Below are 17,617 nucleotides of genomic sequence, written 5' to 3' on the forward strand. Positions count from 1 at the left end.
AAAAGAAAAGAAAATGAATAAATGAATGGTTTTGGTAAAGTGCAGACAACAGCTGTTTTAAACTGCCTTGCTTAGTTCTGTTCTCTGAGGTCTACTTATAATGACACAAAAGAAACATCATTCAGAAGAAATAGGCTATTTCTAAACAGTTGTGCTGCTTAATAGATTCATATTGTTTTAGTATTTTTTCAATGATGAATGGACAGTTCAAAAGTAAACTAATTATTTGAAACTGAAAATAATATTTTGTGTAAAAATAAATATTTTGTGGATAACTGAATACGCTGCGTAAAACTTATGCTGGATAAGTTATCGGTTCATTACGCTGTGGCGACCACAGATTAATAAAGGGACTAAGCCAAAAAGAAAATGAATGAATGAATGCATAACTGTAAAAGTCTTTACTGATGCTTTTTATCAGTTGAATGTTTGACATTATAATAAAATAAAATGTTACTTTATAGGGCTGGGCGATTTGGCCTAAAATCAAAATCTCGATTAATTGAACATTTTAACTTGTTTAATGAACGATTATTTTATATATTTAATTTTTTTTTGCCCTCATAGTTCACTGACAGGTTTTGTAGAGTAAATATGCTCACATATTACAATTGAGAGATGTTTGAATGAAGGCTGCATTACTTGATTTTAAAATAATTGAAGGAAGCACGCACTATCTACTATCTATAATTATTTATTGAACATCAACATTGAAAAAATGAAATTAAAACACACATTGACTAAAACCAACAGTGACTTCTTTCTGATGTAAAAGTGAAAATAAATAACTTGCACTTTTGGAAACAAAATCAATTATTTTCAATGTCTTTCATATTAAAAGTAGACAATAAGCAGAATCTTTTCTGAACAAATTAACTCTTGTATATCCTGTAAATAATATTTTAACACCTGCCTGCCTGTAGCCAAGCATTTATACCTCTGCGTGCTGTTTATGTTGCTCTGCAATAACACTTCCAAAACGCTAGCTGGCAGTGGGTTTTTCTGTTCCTCTGTGTTGAGTTTCTTCGTGGGTGTTTCTTCGAAGGAGTTTCTTCGTTTTAATCATAAGGTAAACACAAAACAAAAGTTTCAAACTGGAGCTCCTTCATGGGACTCGACACATGTAAACGGCCTCGCTCCTCTCTCTCAGCCTCGCCCACACTCGTCAACGATACCAAACCGACCAATCACAGAGCTTGCATCACGTGTCGTTGCAACACGTGTTTACGATTTTGAGAGATGCGAGGGGTTGGTAACCGCGCAAAAACTGCACCGGACCACGTGACATAGAAGTATAGACAAAGCAGGGTCACGTGACTCCACACACGGTAGGGAAAGTAATTGAAAAAAATTGACCTGGAAAAATGAGATCGATTATAGGTGGTGAATGCCGATTTCGATTATTCCAGCCCTATTACTTTACATTTTTTAATGTCTTCATATCTCACAATTGTGATTTTTATATCATGTGTACTTATATTCTTAGTATTGTTTTACACAAATTGTCGTATTGTAACTTATACAGTAACAGTTGGCTTGTTTTTTTATTCAGAGATCAAAGTTTCCATATAAAATATTTCATTTTTAAAAAGTTGAAAAGTAATTAACTTAAATTCTAAAACTAATACGAATTTTCTCTCTTTTAAGGTAATTTTTGTGTTGTCCCATAACTTCGTCAACAGTGAGTGGTGCAACTACGAGCTCTACTTCGCCCAGCAACGGGCGATTGGCAAAACATTCAGTGATGTCATCCTGGTCGTGAAGGAGCCCATTGATCCCACTTCTCTTCCCAGTAAATTCTGCAAACTCAAAAGACTGCTCAACACCAAAACCTACCTAGAGTGGCCTCAGCAAGCCACAGAACAGAACTTCTTCTGGATCCAGCTCAGAAGTGTTCTGGGTAAACCAAACTCTATAAGGTCGAGAACAACCAGCCAGCATAGTAGACTGTCTTCAGTGAGGTCTGTTTCATTAATAGAGGCACCACAGAATCAAGATACTGAAGGCCCGCATGAAGATGATCACCAGATCAGCCACCAGCCTTCTAATAGCTGTCAACTAACTTGCATAGAAGTTGCTTGAAGGACATCAACATGCAGGACTTTCAACGTAAAGCGTTAGAGGTGACCAGATTGAACTTTTATTTTCGCCCTACATTCAGAATATGAGATGCATTATGAAAGGTGTAATTGACGATGAGCTTTTGAATTATTCGAAAATAATGCAAGCTCATAATAATAATAACTTACTAGAATGAATTATTTAACTTATACTACCATTACAGCACCTAAAGACACCGCTCAGAAGTTGTATTTCAAGACTTACATGACTAATGGTTAGGGAGTTGGACTTGTAATCAAAAGGTTGATCCTAGCAGGAATTTAAAATGGGGGATCCATCTTCAATACCCAGAAGCAATGACAACTGCTCTTGGTCGATGCTCACTATGTGTGTGCTCTCACTCCTTACTCAAAATCTGTGTGTGCACAGAGAACCAATTTTGAGTATGGGTAAAACCACACTTAACAAGGCTCACTTCACTAGTAGTTTCTTGCACATCTCATCTAAAGCCTTTTGTTTTGATTTTTGACTGTTGTCAAAATAACTTGCATTATCTATAATGTGGTACATGTGGTACCCTTAAAATAAATGCAAACCTTAGAATGTCTATCAGCCAATCAGAATTAAGCATTCAACTGTATTAAGTACTATATAGTGTGTGAAAACAGTATGCAAGTCGAGTGTGTTCAAATTAATAGGTTGCATCCAAAGGACAGCTCTAAAATGTGCTTTTTGGATGCAGCATTTTTAAGTAGAAAGCATTAGGGCACGAGCAAATCCAAATTCTGCTTCATTCCTGTCTGCTGAGATATCTTATTCTAATCCAATTTCAAGATAGCATGTCTTTCACTACCTTCAATATCCCACAATCCTATGCATTTTATTTCTTAAATTTGAGCTAAAAAATTCATTCGGCATCTCAAAGTGCTGCTTGAATGTTGATTTGTGTGTAAATGTAAGGTTTTGTCTAATGTTTTCTACTTTTGATGGCATTTCTACCAAGAGGTACTATTGTAGTTAGAAAATATTTCCTTATAGTTATCACCAAAGCGCTCTTTATTTTGCCGAATGTGATTATATTTTTATGTTGTCTCAGAAGTCTCTCTGTAATCTAATTTACGAAGTGCCTTCGAGCAGTACAGCTGACTCAACCATATTCTTCTTGAGTATAGCAGTGAGGCTACAAGTTAGCTGCCTAAGCTTTTAGATGTAGCTATAGTATTAAAAAACAAAAAAAAGTTCCCGGATAACTTTTGGTGAGATTCTGAAGGGCTTATTCAATGGACACTTTACTATCCTATGAGACCAAGCAAAATAATTTATGAATAGAAGTGAAGCAATGCAACTGCTACGTCATGTGATAATGACAAATGGTGAATGAAGTATTTTATATATTACACATTATAGTGTGTACTTTTCTAATAGTCATGAAGTTTAAATTCTGACATAGTAAATACTTAAGTAGTAGGCAATATTGGACAGGCACACAACTACAGGGACTGTTCTAAAAAGGTTTGCCATAGGTAGTCACTGCAGAGCCACATTAGCCCTCACTAGAGCTCCAGCAAAGTGCTGCATTTCCTCTGCACTTCCTCTGGGTTAGGGGTGGGGTAGATGACATTAATAAGTCACAATAACAGACATTAATAAAACACAACAGGTTAATGTAAGGAGTAGTTTTAGGTTTTGTGTAGATGTAGACATTAATAAAACACAACAGGTTACTTTAAGGGATATGCTTAGGGTTGTGGTAGGTGAGACGTTAATAAAAACAACAGGTTACTTTAAGGGATAGGTTCAGGGTTGTGGTAGTTGAAAACGTTATAAAAACAAAAATTTGGACTCCATGTCTTAGTGAGAGGGTACTGGAGCTCCAGCTCCACCAATGTGGCTTTACAGCGATCGCCCTTTCAAGGTTTGTCTAAACTGGTTTGTCTGACTCACTGGTGGCAGATGGACAGGAAAAATCATGTTTTGAGTCATAAATTCAGTCAGCGACTAGACAAACTAGACAGTGATTTATTGAGCTAGTTGCCAATAGCCTACACAACAACACACATGCTCACTTTGACAATCAATACAGTCCTATTTACCTAAGTGTTCAAGCACATACCTTAATTAGGGAAATGAACTGAAATACTGCTCACTCACTTAAAACTAACAAATCAGGTCATTATTTCAATAACATGGTGTTTTTTGTGGCTCAGAAAATATTTGATTGATTATTGTCTTGATATATATATATATATATATAACAGGGTATTTTCTATGGTAGTATGACTTTAAAAGTCATAATTTAATGTTATTATTATTATTATTTTGATATTTGTTGCATTTCATTTCGTAAATGACCAAAATCTGAAATGGTTTTCATATGTTTCAGATTTATTTCCATTTCTTCCTTCTTTACCAGGCTGTTAATATTTCCAATCATGTCACAGAAAACTAATATTGATATGTTTATTAGAATGCATAAGACACCTGTTGCATAAAAGTAATATGTATCTTAATGTATCAGTGAATTTGTGATCAAAATGTTTACATTTTCTTTTTATTATTGTACATGCAATAAGACAGAAATAATAGTAGGGGTGTTCTGTTGATGAGTGTTGGAGAAACAGATGTGCCAGACTGATTCTTGAGGAGAAATCAATACAGGTATATGAGAAGTTGCCAAGGTTACAAAACAAAGTAGTAAATTTAATGTAAAAAGACAAAACTTGTAGAGTTTAAATGTCATTTTATGATACTTTATTATCTAGATTAAGCACAATATGTGCCTCTCACTCTCAAGTTTGATCCCCTCAGGCAGTATTACATTCAATTGTATATTTTCTATGTCTGTTCTGTTCTGTGTAGCTATTAATCATTTACCAGAAAATGTGTTGAACAAATGCATCTTTGTAAAAAAAAAAAAAAAAAAGAGGAAGAAAAGAAGCTGTTTCGCAACCTTGCAGGCCAGTTTTAGCCTCTCACGTGACTTCTCATTCATGTATGAGGAAACATTTAGAGTAACGAATGAATGAATGAATGTGGTGGATGTTTAGTCACTACTTCTGTTTAGTCACTACACCAACTACTTTGTGTTGATGTTACTTCATGTTTTTCCAAAAATAAATATTAACTCAATATATTTTAAGATGCCATCCACTGAACGTGTTTTATGGTGTAAACACTAGAGTATAACCAGTCACAATGGTAGTGATAAACTAGCTCGTGCAGCCACAGACATTAGTCATTTCACTCATAACATTGTGCAACATTAGATTCCTTCAGCCTGACACCGATATCATTTGGCGTGGATCAAAATTAAGAGTCACCAAACAATGATGCGATAAAATGAAAAGTGAGCTGTTTGTACTGAAGAATAAAGCCACAAAATGCCTAGAAGACCTCAAGACGGACACAAGTTCCAGAACAAACAAAGCCTCATACTGAACCTTGAAGCTTTTTAATTTATTGTTTTTTCCTTGCTATTAGATAAAGCTACTGCACCAGTTACCCACCAAAGATCGAAAGTTCACATTATTGCATAGTCATAGATTTCTTTAATGAAATAAACATGATATGCATTGAGATGATATTAAAATGTATTGAGTGTTTTTAAAAAATAACAATTTAAAACTAACAAATATGGCAAATCAAGTCAGCCAAATAGAAATTTCAGAATTCAGCCAAAACGTCTTAAAGCATGGTTTAAAGTTACACCTTTTTAAAAATAGTTTATATTTATGCAGGTTTTTTTATTTATTATTTATGCAGGTTATATTTACATTGTAAGTGGGGGTGACATCATTAGACGCGCAGGTTGCAGTTGGAGTAGGCTCCGCCCATTTGTCTAATTCCCCCACACAGGTGATGGACGCTATTTAATGAATGAGCTCTAGCAACATCTTTTCAAACAGTCGTTGTCGCTCCTCGTCCTGGTAAGTTAATACCACTTTTACTTTTGATTTCGGTGTTGTTCATGTCAGCTTTCTAGAACAGTAGCATGTATTCTCCGGTTTTGTAAAAAAAGCCTTATCAAAGTAATTCGATAAAACTGTCAATAGAGTACGCAGAGTGATTAGAGTCCGTGGAAGAAAAATAACTTAACGCTGCTTACTCCATTTTATACCAATAAGCCCTTTTTAAAACCTAAAATACTGGCATATTGCAAGCAATAGAGGTTATTCTTGCAGTTAAATTTTCTCAATTAGTCCTAATGCTGTTATTACTCTTTTAAAGTAGGCTACTTTCATCGTCATCATGTCGGTGTCTTAATTTACATTGTGTATCAGAGCTTGGCTTCAATAGCAGTCTAATGTCAAAATTAAGGCCTACATGCCTTAACAGCGCATAAATGGTATCAGAGCCTTTAGTTCATACAAAAGGCTAATTGAATAATTGATGTAAACCTGTCTTCCCTCTCCCTCCTGATCGTCATCAGTCAGCCAATGCCAAAAGGCCAGTCTGCTCAAAGATATTAGATCTCTCGCTCTTTCTCTGTAATGAAGGGGCCCCCTGGGGTCAGCAGGTGTCCATGCAAATAGCCTACTACAAGCTTGTAGAAATTGAGAGGCTATACGCACTCACAAAACTGTCATTATGTTTGTGCATAATTTTATTTAATGAATATTTATAATGCATATAATTGACTAATGCCTGCATAGATCAGAAGTGGAATTTTAGACTTGGTATTTGAACAAAGAAAACAAAACACTTATTTATTTAGGCAATTTAGCTATTTTTGTAAATAAGATTTAATTTAAATGTATTTATTTTGTACATGTATTTATTTGTAAATGATATTGCTTTGTAAATTATATTGCTTTACAATAGTTTATTGATTTTTGATTATTTCTTGCAGATAATATTTTCTAACATGGTTTCGAAACTGGAAAATGCAATGGAAGGCCTGATTAAAGTCTTCCACACGTACTCCTCCAAAGAGGGAGACAAGTACAAGCTAAGCAAATCTGAGCTTAAAAGCTTGCTTCAAGGGGAACTCAGTGACTTTTTAGCCGTAGGTTTCAACCACCACAATTGTCATTTAATGTCTGATCTGCGCATTTGAAGTAATGTTTGTGTCCTGCTGTAGGCGAGTAAAGACCCCATGGTGGTGGAGAAGATCATGTCTGATCTGGATGAGAACCGGGATGGAGAGGTGGACTTTCAGGAGTTTGTTGTACTGGTGGCTGCTCTCACTGTGGCATGCAATGAGTTCTTTGTAGAGAGCATGAAGAATTAAACTAACTTCTATGTGTTAATCTGCAAGAAAATGTTTTCTAAATGTTATTTATCAATTTAATACTCCGTGCAGACTGTGTGTTTGTGTGGGAAAGTACAGTTGTAGATGAACTGTCAAGTGTGCATTTAGATTCATCTGTTTGAGCAATGCTGCTTTAATCTTAATGATGTACAGTATGACTGAACATGCAAAATAAAATGGCTAAAAAGGATAAAATAAGTCGTATTTATTCATGACAAATGTTTAGATTAGTTTAGAAATTAAGTGTTTTTAGATTACAGCAAGATTACTTAGTTTTTAGTGGGGTTTTTTTCCCCTAGATCGGAAGTCCTAGAAATTCTTTATTTGATTTAAGTAAAATAAATACAAATAAAGTGTCGATATGGTCATGCAATGGCATAAGCTACATCTTTGTGTTTTTTTTTTTTTTTTTAACTGCAAGTATTATTATTATTATTATTATTATTATTATTTTATTAAGGTGTTAGTACACTGATACTGTTTCCATGACTTTCAGAGTGCGTAATTTTAAATTTTGTGGGATCAATTTTTTTTCCTTTATTTTGATCCGTTACTTTTTTGTGTTTATTTATTTATTATTATTATTTTATTTTATTTTTTTTTTACAATTTTATTTGAAGATTTCACCTGTTTTTTGTCATAACGGTGCCATCTACAGGTTGAAATTAACCTTTCTATTTAACAATGTTGTATACAGACGCAATAACAGGAATGTTAAACTCAATTCCTGGAGGGCCGCATCCCTGCACAGTTTAGTTCCAACACTTACCTGTAGGTTTCAAACAAGCCTGAAGAACTCTAAGTTTGATCAGGTGTGTTTAATTATGGTTGGAACTAAACTGTGCAGGGCTGCGGCCCTCCAGGAATTGAGTTTGACATCCCTGCACTATAACATTGGTGCCTAAACTTTTTCTCATGAAGGGCCAAACTTGACTGTGGGCTGATGGTAAATATACCAAACTATATTACACTTAAAAGTTGCCATGGGTAATTTAGAATATTTAAAAACTAGAAAACATTGCTTTACGCTAATTACTGCTGTTTTTGTTTATTTTATAATAAATTCATAACTGTAAAAATCCCATTTATAACAGAATGGAGTTCAAAGAACAATGCATGAGTTCAGCTGCACCTATTTTTGCCTTGATTTGCTCACCGATGTCTTCTGCATTGTTCTCTGTTTGTAGACTGACAGTATTTAAATTTTTGAAAATTGGATTCCTTTACAATGTTTAATAGAAAAATTTAAAGCTCAGCATTAAAACAGATTAGCCAAAAACTTTATTATATTAGAAATGCCTATCTCAGGTAAGGCATTTGCCCCCCCCCCCCCCCCCAGCCCTCCCCATCACTCTTCTCAGATTGGATGGTGGGTTAACTCAAAGTTTAGCATGACCCAACTTTGGCCCGTGGGCCAAACTATGCACTATAACATTTACAAACCGTATGATCCTTAAACACCGTGTATTGAAATGGAGATGAAGACAAGTATTATATTTGAGAAACAACCTATTACAACAAATCCAGACTGATAATGGGAATAAAAGCAAAACAATTTGCCTGTCATTAATCTTTTTAAATGTTAAAAATACTAATACCACATATGTAGATGGGCAACAATTTAAAATATAAACCAAAACTTATAAATCAAATCAAGCATGGAGGAAAATGACAAAACAATGAGCCAGTAATAGATCTCTCTGGAAAATCAGACCTCTAATTTCACATCCCAATGGTCTTGTGTTTTTTTGCGAAGGTTCATTTGAGTGCAATTCCTTCATAATATGTTACTGTATGTTTTATGTGGTTTTGAGTTCAGCTTCAAGCTTCTTTAGACTTGACGGCCACCAGAACCAAGTTTCGTGGAGAAAAAGCAGCATCAAAGAGTGGGATGAGTTTACTCTGAAAACCTAGTGATGAAAATGCAAAGACAATTAATAAATATACTATTCCTGTTAATAATTATGACTATTAAAGTGTCCCTGTTATGCTTTTTTAAAATAAATGTTTCTTTAACAAACCACTATCATGACAGGTATGGACATCAATAAAACAGTCAAATATTATATCTTTAAATAAGCAAACGTGAGAAATACATTATTGTCAAGAGATAAAACAATCGGTTTTAAAGTCTATTTTCTTCTCCACGTACCTCTTTCCTGCAGGAAAATTACTCTGTCCAGTAACACTAGAGTCTCCACCACCGGTGCCAGCAGAAGAACCAGGCTGAAATACACCACCACTTTACCCTGCTGGGCAAGCATTGCATCCACACAGACAGAATCAAATGGAAGATCAGCAGGTAAACCCACCCGTGGCAGTGCCAGACGAGCATACCTGTCATAAAACAGCAGGTAAGAGTTTAATGCGGCGGTCTAGAATTACAGATGTAGTATGTGTGTGGGATTTCTATGTGATATTTCCAGTTTATGGTAAAGTTTATCATTTAAATGACTGATTGCTCTAATATCTGCACTTTTGCAAAATCATATTTTTATAGTTTACACTTAAACAATAATGATATAGTATCTATCTATCTATCTATCTATCTATCTATATACACACACATACATACATACATACATACATACATACATACATACATACAGTTGGAGTCAGAATTATTAGCCCCTCTTTGAATTGTTTTTTCTTTTTTTAAATATTTGCCAAATGATGTTTAACAGAGCAAGGAAATTTTCACAGTATGTCTGATAATATTTTTATTATAAATAGTCTTATTTGTATTATTTCAGCTAGAATAAAGGCAGTTATTAATTTTTTTTAAACCCAACTTTAAGGACAAAATTATTAGCACCTTTAAGCTATATTTTTTTCGATAGTCTACAGATTATTTTTTTTTGTTTTTTTAGTTGAAATGTAGTGTAAACAGCCCCTTAGTAGCTTTATTATAGTATTTATTATTTTAGTTTTAGCTACTTCAGTACATTATGTAAAACAATATGAACATTTGAAATATCTTAATTAAACAATTTTATTAAAATATTGTTTTTCAAGTTTTATGTTTATGGTTTACCAAAATATCTCAGAAAACTTTATAATTTAAAATAGTACTTAATGCCTGTGAAACTGTCCAAACATGTTCCTACTGTATAGCTAAAAGCTCTCACATGGTCAAAAAAAGACAAAAAATCTCACTGTAGGATCTCAATTGTCATTAATGCCAGATCAGTGCAGACATAAAAAACACATTTAGTGAATAAGTGAAGCAAGTGTTGGTCTGTTCTCACATTATCCCTTTAACTGGCATCTTAACTATTTGGTGAACCTTTTGTCCATAGCTTATCGTTAAAACTAAAAACTTTAAATTAACTTAGAGAATTGGCCAAAAAAAACGTTTTTAAGCCTGGCTCACACTGTGCGATTTTTAAAAGTCTTCAACAATTGTAGCATGTCAGACTGCTAAAACATGACTGCCATGTCATATTGAAAGCCCTCAGTTGTCATAATGTCAGACTGAACGACATGACATGCCAAACACAGACTCACAAGAAAACTCAACCCGAGTTTGACATCATAAATCCATGACACGTTCACTGTCCCATTTTCTAAGCTTTTACCTCACGCCAGACATAAACAAACTGTAGTGGTAATTTAGCCTCGATAATAAAACCTGAAAAAAAAAAGTTCCCTGCACTGGTTTGTAAATGCTGTGCTAATTTCGTCATCAGATTTCATCGCTCCTATTGGTTCTTGGTTTGATGCTCGGCTGAAAACACACTACAAGAAAGAGTCTGAAATCTTTTGACTCTACCAGAACTTGATTCTGGCACCAATTTGATTGCTCCAGCTATTAAGCGGATGTGAACATGTCAAACCAAGACCACAGATTTTAGCCTAAAATTATTGGAATCTTTTAGTATTTTTCCAAATTTGTCTCAGGCAGCCCAATCGTGGCTGAAATCGCACAGTGTGAGCAGTGATTTAGAGTGGATGCTAAGATAGTTAATTGCATTATCAGATTCTGTACATCACAGCTAAAATTGCTAATCCTAATGTCACTTTAGACCAGGGGTGTCCAAACGTTTTCGTATGAAGGGCCAAAAACCAAATTTCACTGAGTGTCGTGGACCGAAGACAAATATACCTCTTTAACTATTTTACATTAAGTTGCCACGGGTAATTTCCTAATTAATTTGCTAATATACGAAAACATTATTTTGAATTGTATTAACTAATGCAGTATAACTTTATAAAAACAATCACATTTATAACTGCCTTTGTCTTGATTTGCTCACCAAAGTCTCTGCATTGTCCTCTATCCATCCAATTAACTAATCTGATTCATTTATACCATTTAAATTAAAACATTTAATTTCAGTTAGCTTTTTTTTAGCTGAACATTAAAACAAACAAAAAATGTTACATACAATCTCTAAACCAATGGTAGGGAACCAGTGGCTCTTCGACCAAAAATACATGGCTCTCCAGCTGTCTCAGTTCAATAATATTTTACAGTTTAAAAAATTATAACCATCACTAGAAATCAGGTTCCTATTGAAAATACAATTACAATTTTTTCATTTCGACCAATGCACGTGCGCGGTGCTGTAAATAAATTTTAATCATGACACCAAAAAAGGGCAACACGTGTGCATGGTTATGATAGAAATATACGTTGTTTTGCCCTTTGTTTACTCAATAATAGTAAAATATTATTTTTGTTCTTCAAATCTAGTGAAAATGTATATAATAGCAATAATATATGTTCTTTAAAACTAGCCAAAATTACTGCCGCATACTTTATTTTGAATAATTTCAAGCAACTATGTAATGTTTTATAATAGTAAAATGTTTGTTTATTTTAAATTGTGTTGCTTTTCAGAAAAAAAGTTTATTCACCAGAATTTAAATAAATATTCTTTCTTCATTCGTGGACTTGCTCAACATTTGATGCTTCATATTTGTTTATTTTTGAGTTGTGCAAGAACATAAATAAAGGTTTTGTTTAAACCTGTTTTATTTATAGTAGTCATATTTTATTGGGGTGCATATATAAGTATATGTATACCCCAATGGCTCTTTTGAAAAATGCTTTTGCCAAAAATATCAGAAATGGGTCTTTGCTGAAAAAAGGTTACCTATCCCTGCTCTAAACTATCCCCATCATTCTCCTTCTTTTCTTAGATAGCCAAATCAAAGGTTACCATGGGCCAACTTTGGCTCACAGGCCCAAGTTTGGGCATCTCTGCTTCAAACAGTTAATATGACTGAAATCTGAATTTCATTGGTTTGTTCAGGTCTACAAAATTAGTTTCTGAGGCCCTTCTTATTCTTTAAAGATATTTATATTTACAAATGTGACAAAGTAACTAACTCTGAAAATGACAGCATGTGGGCTTTCTTCACGGTCTGAACTCCTGGTCTGCGGATATCAGGCCTGTGGGATCTGATGATGTTTTCTAGGATGGCTCTGTAGCAGTGTGTGCGCAATAAAGCGTTCTCCTCTCTTAGCCGCTGGAGATACTCCTCTATTGCATGACAAGCTCCTTCTCTGGCCTTATAGGACAGCTGGTGTCCCGCTAATCCACGGATCCAGTTGCTCATTGGATAACTAAATTCCAAACAAGAATCTGCTGCAGTGTTTTCAGAGGAAAACGGTGGCTGGAAAACTCCGGGAGGGTTTGGGTGTTCCTGAGTGGAGATCTTCATATAACAGCAAGCAACAGATGTGATGATGCTAACATGAGGACAGTTGGTGAAATGCCGTAAAAGTGTGGCGCTAAGATCTCCGCAGGCATGAAGACCTGTTAGGACAAAACTACCAGGATCCCGTTTAGGAATGGGTATGGTTTTACAGGTAAGCATTTCGGTTGCTGTGCCAGATGGAAAAATGGACGTGTTTGTTTGAGAGGCAGTTTTTTGACCGTGAAGTGTATTTTGTAAGTCCTCTGCTTTGGTTTGGCACGAATGCGGTTCCAGATGCAGATCCTCCACTCTCTGTTTTTTTTTCAGTGGTTGCTCCAGTACTGTCACTTTCAGTTGCCGTCATACCGAGCTGCTGAATGAAGACGTCCCATGAAGCCTTTGGGTTCACCCAGCCCACCACGTGACGAGGAGGAGGTCCAGGTGCAGAACGCAGAAGGTGAGCTTTTCCTAACTACAATAGAAAACAAATAAGTGCTACGATTACATACCTGCCAACGTTGTCAAGTTTATTTAAAGGGCATCTATGATGAAAATCATCTTTTGGAAGCAGTTTGGACAGAATTGTGTGTCAGTATAGTGTGTCCACACTCATACTGGGGTGATATAAAGACAATAGGTCTCTTTTTTTTTTTTATTTCCTGATGTTAAAATAGGATCTAAATCCCTCCTATTTTGAGGCCGATCAAAATGTGACGGAGTGCAGTTTCCCCGCCCACCGAATTGATTGACAGCTATGTATTAACATGTTTTCGTAGTAACGTAAGTATAATCATATCAACAAGACGGGACGTTCACAAAGCAACCGGGATTAAAAGATCTGTTCAGCTCTCTGTGATCATCAATCATCAACAAATGTGATCAAGAGTTTTAGAAGTTGAAAGGAGTGGTCCACTATGATATCATATTATATCACGAATTTTGGGGACTACAAAAAATACTTCCGGTGAATACTTCCTTGTGAGATCACAAACGTACTTTTACCGCGCACACACATTGCGCAGCTAAGGTCAGTCGCGTTTTCTAATATGAAAAGATGGTTACAACAACAGAATATTATGCACTATATAATTGAAAAGATGTTTAGACATACACTTTGATTCTCCTTGGTGAGTGTCTGTAGCAGCTGTCTATCAAATTTGGTAGCCATGGAAACAAGGTTAGGATCAGCCTCGATTCCAGTGACATGCAGACCGAGTCCAAAAGACAGAAAGCGAGTCAAATGACCCTGCAGGAATGGGTACAATTAAAGTGGGTTAAATTTGTATGTTTTAAATGACAAAATTAAACAAGATATTATTTACTGTACCTGTCCAGACCCAACATCAACCACACGGTTACAGTTACCCTGATCACACAACTCCTTGACGAGCTAGGAAAAAAAGAGAACAAACATTTATGAATAATCTGAAGAGATCAATTTCAGAGTCTTGTACATGTATTTCAATGTACTCGTACCATGCCCAGTCGGCGGATTTCATGCTGCTTCTTTGGCTTGACGTGTTTACGGAAAATGTGTCCTAATAAAGAGCTCTGACTGTGGTTGGACTGAAACTCCTCTGCTGCTGCTGCTACACCTGCATTCTGCTGGTGCCCACCTGGAGCTGCACGTGGAAACGTCAGTGCGTGTGCTGCTGTCCGCAGTGCCAGTAAAGACAGAGGCCACACAGTTGAGTAGCTGTGAGGAAAAGTCATTGAATGTCATTGTGTTGACGTATTTTATCACTTAAAGAGATATTCACCCAAAAAATAACACTTACTCACTACACTACCTGACAAAAGTCTTGTCGCCTATCCAAGTTTTAGGAACAACAAATAATAACTTGACTTCTAGTTGATCATTTGGTATCAGAAGTGGCTAATATGAAAGGCAGAGCACCTTAACCTTCTTTGCTTTCCTGAACTTTGATGTGGAGGCTGAAGTATGAGAAGCGCTAACCTGCTGAAGAATTTGCCCTTTCCTGTAGTTTGCAATGTAATAGGCAGGACAAATGTCTTGATATCTCAGGCTGTTGATGTTGCCATCCACTCTGCAGATCTCTCGCACGCCCACATACTGAAATGTTACCCCAAACCATGATTTTCCTTCACCAAACTTGACTGATTTCTTTGAGAATTTTGGGTCCATATGGGTTCCAAAGTGATGATTCATGGGAATTAATCTACCTTCTGCAACTTTTCCAAATGGTTAACTAGAAGTCAAGTTAGAATTTGTTGCTCTTACAACTGGGATTGATGACAAGACTTTTGTCAGGTCGTATATTTACTCTTAAGTGGTTCCAAACCTTTGAGTTTCTATCTTTTATTAAACACACAAAAAGATATTTTAAAGAAAGCTGAAGACTTGTATCCACCGACTCCCACAGTAAGAAAAAACAAATACTATGGAAGTCAATGGTTACAGGTTTCCAGCTTTCTTCAGAATATATTATTTTATGTTAAACAGAAGAAAGAAACTCATAAAAGTTTGAAACCAGTAAAGGGTGAGTACAGAATTTTCATTTTTGGGAAAACTATCCCTTGTATACAAACCCAGATGAAAATATACAATAGTAATTTATAGTAAATCCTATAGTGCTTTTGAACCATACTATAGTGAAATGCATTATGCTGTATATATAATAGTATGTACAAAATGTTTAATAAATGCTACAGTATACTGTATATAACATTAATATATATTTTTCTGTTTTAAGCACAATAAACTGTGGAGTATTGTAGTATAACAAGGGCTTAGATTTACTCTTCACATTGGTGGGGACATCCATCCCTAGAGTGTATGCATTGAACAGCACAAATTTTGTTTCATGCTATTAAAATCATGATTAAAGTACTTAATAATATTAAATACACACTTAATATAAATAAAAATCCCGTCCCATGCTGCAAAAGTCAATTTACATGATTTTATTGCAGTCGGGCTTTAAGGAGATAAGAAGGTAGAGAAATTTAGAGAGGCTAAATTTAGAGAGAGACAATTTACTGTTTTATCCCGATTATTGTTTTTCATAATCATGGAGGCCAAAATCAAAACTCAATTTTAATTAATTGCACTGCCTTGGTTAATAGGGTTAATAGTATTATGGTGAACTAGTAGCGAACTTGACTTGGTGCACGTGTAGGTTGAGAGTTGACAGAGCATTTCTTTATTTTGAAGTCGATTAAATTATTAATAGGGACGTTTCAGTAATTGGTGGATATTGGTGTAGGACACATCCCCTCTGTCCATGCACTCTTGTAGTATAATATACCCTATAGTTGTAGAAATCATTACAGCGTTGGGTAATTTGTTTGTATATTATTATAGTATTACCACAGCAACTATAGAATTGTCACAACAAATTAAAATATGTTCCTTTATGGTTCAAAAACACTATAGCACTATAAATTACTGCAGTATTTTTAATGTGGGAATAATCATCACTATTCAAATCCATAGTGTGTTTATATTCCAATAGTCGTGTATTTCTATTTACCTCAAGCTTTTTCTACAAGCAGATGCTCTTGATAGATTACAAAGTGAATTGTGGGCAACATGCTGACTCTGTAACGTTATCTTAATTTAAGTCAAGGTATTGTAAACAACCGGAGACAGAGAATAAACTCGTTTTACCGCCTGTCCTTGATCTTGTTATCCAGCAGCAGATCAGCGATCATCGGGGGTGTAAGATCACCGAGGGCCTCCTGCCAGCTCACCGGCAGAGTCTCCCACAAGCTCTCGCTGAAGAACTCCTGAAACACCGAGATACACTTTCACATCTGCATCAATATTTCATATGATCGCGGGATAAACGTGATGATCAGCTGACAGAAACCCAGCGGCTTAAATTTATGGTACTATTCGTTTACTGTTACACTCTCACTTTAAAAAAATACAGTGATAAAGCACAAACAATAAAGAAGTTGTTGATTCATTACTATTATGTAGGAGTCTGATATGTGTCTGTAGGTTGATAGGAGGGATGTGAGCTTCTCGGCTAGTTCTCTCTGCTCTTGCTCGGAAAATGTCGCCACAAACATTGTTTTCGTCAAAACTCCGGTTATTTAATGTACGAATTTAGTAGGAACGTGGTAAGAGTTTTGTGTTTACATCTGGTAATCCTAGCACGCGTGCTTGCAGAAGCACCGCCTATCAGTGACGTCAGACTCATGAATGAATCAATGAATTGAACTAATTCAAAAGCTAGGCGATTCGTTCGCGATTCGAGTTGAACCATTGCTTATTAGATAAAAATGTTGCTGTTTTTTTGTCATTGTTAGCTTTATTAAAATATTTAATACACGTTTTTTTTAAATATGTATGTTGTTTATTTTGTATTTATTTTAATTTGGATATTAATTCACAGTTTAATTAAACAAACAAACAACAACAACAAAAAACATTAACTAAGTTTATTCATTCATTCATTTTCCCTTTGGCTTAGTACCTTTATTCATCAGGGGTTGCCACAGCAGAATGAACCACCTACTCCAGCATATTTTATGCCCTTCCAGCTGCAACCCACTGGGAAACATCCATACACACTCATTCACAGTCTTACACTACGGCCAGTTTAGTTTATCCAACTCACCTAAGCGCTGTCTGTGGACTGTGATGGAAACCGAAACAGCAAACTTCTTGCTGTGGGGCGACAGTTCTAA

General features: G+C 35.4%; 3 protein-coding genes across 3 annotated transcripts in view; 2 read left to right on the top strand and 1 right to left on the bottom strand.

Moving 5' to 3' along the window:
* Nucleotides 1–2,827, top strand: part of tlr18 (toll-like receptor 18) — a 14,283-nt gene extending 11,456 nt beyond the window's left edge. The window contains exon 5 of the mRNA XM_056476173.1: nucleotides 1,648–2,827. Within this exon, the coding sequence (XP_056332148.1) occupies nucleotides 1,648–2,082 (435 nt within the window). The 3' untranslated portion in view covers nucleotides 2,083–2,827. The remainder of the gene's footprint in view (nucleotides 1–1,647) is intronic.
* A 3,087-nt stretch (nucleotides 2,828–5,914) lies between these two features.
* Nucleotides 5,915–7,487, top strand: s100a1 (S100 calcium binding protein A1). Its single transcript, XM_056476177.1, has 3 exons — nucleotides 5,915–5,987; nucleotides 6,911–7,066; nucleotides 7,142–7,487. Exons 2-3 carry the CDS (start codon nucleotides 6,926–6,928, stop codon nucleotides 7,289–7,291), a joined length of 291 nt encoding a protein of 96 aa, XP_056332152.1. The 5' UTR covers nucleotides 5,915–5,987; nucleotides 6,911–6,925; the 3' UTR covers nucleotides 7,292–7,487.
* Nucleotides 7,488–8,666: 1,179 nt separating this feature from the next.
* mettl25b (methyltransferase like 25B) lies at nucleotides 8,667–17,093 on the bottom strand. The gene is given in 9 exon segments (XM_056476176.1): nucleotides 8,667–9,222; nucleotides 9,465–9,649; nucleotides 12,648–13,279; nucleotides 13,281–13,430; nucleotides 14,070–14,204; nucleotides 14,286–14,348; nucleotides 14,435–14,654; nucleotides 16,590–16,708; nucleotides 16,895–17,093. Coding segments are annotated over 9 exon segments (1,695 nt in total). The 5' UTR covers nucleotides 16,997–17,093; the 3' UTR covers nucleotides 8,667–9,133.
* Between the last annotated feature and the right edge of the window lie 524 nt (nucleotides 17,094–17,617).

This window comes from Danio aesculapii, chromosome 16 (genome assembly GCF_903798145.1).
Source record: "Danio aesculapii chromosome 16, fDanAes4.1, whole genome shotgun sequence".
Classification (NCBI taxonomy): Eukaryota; Metazoa; Chordata; class Actinopteri; order Cypriniformes; family Danionidae; genus Danio; species Danio aesculapii.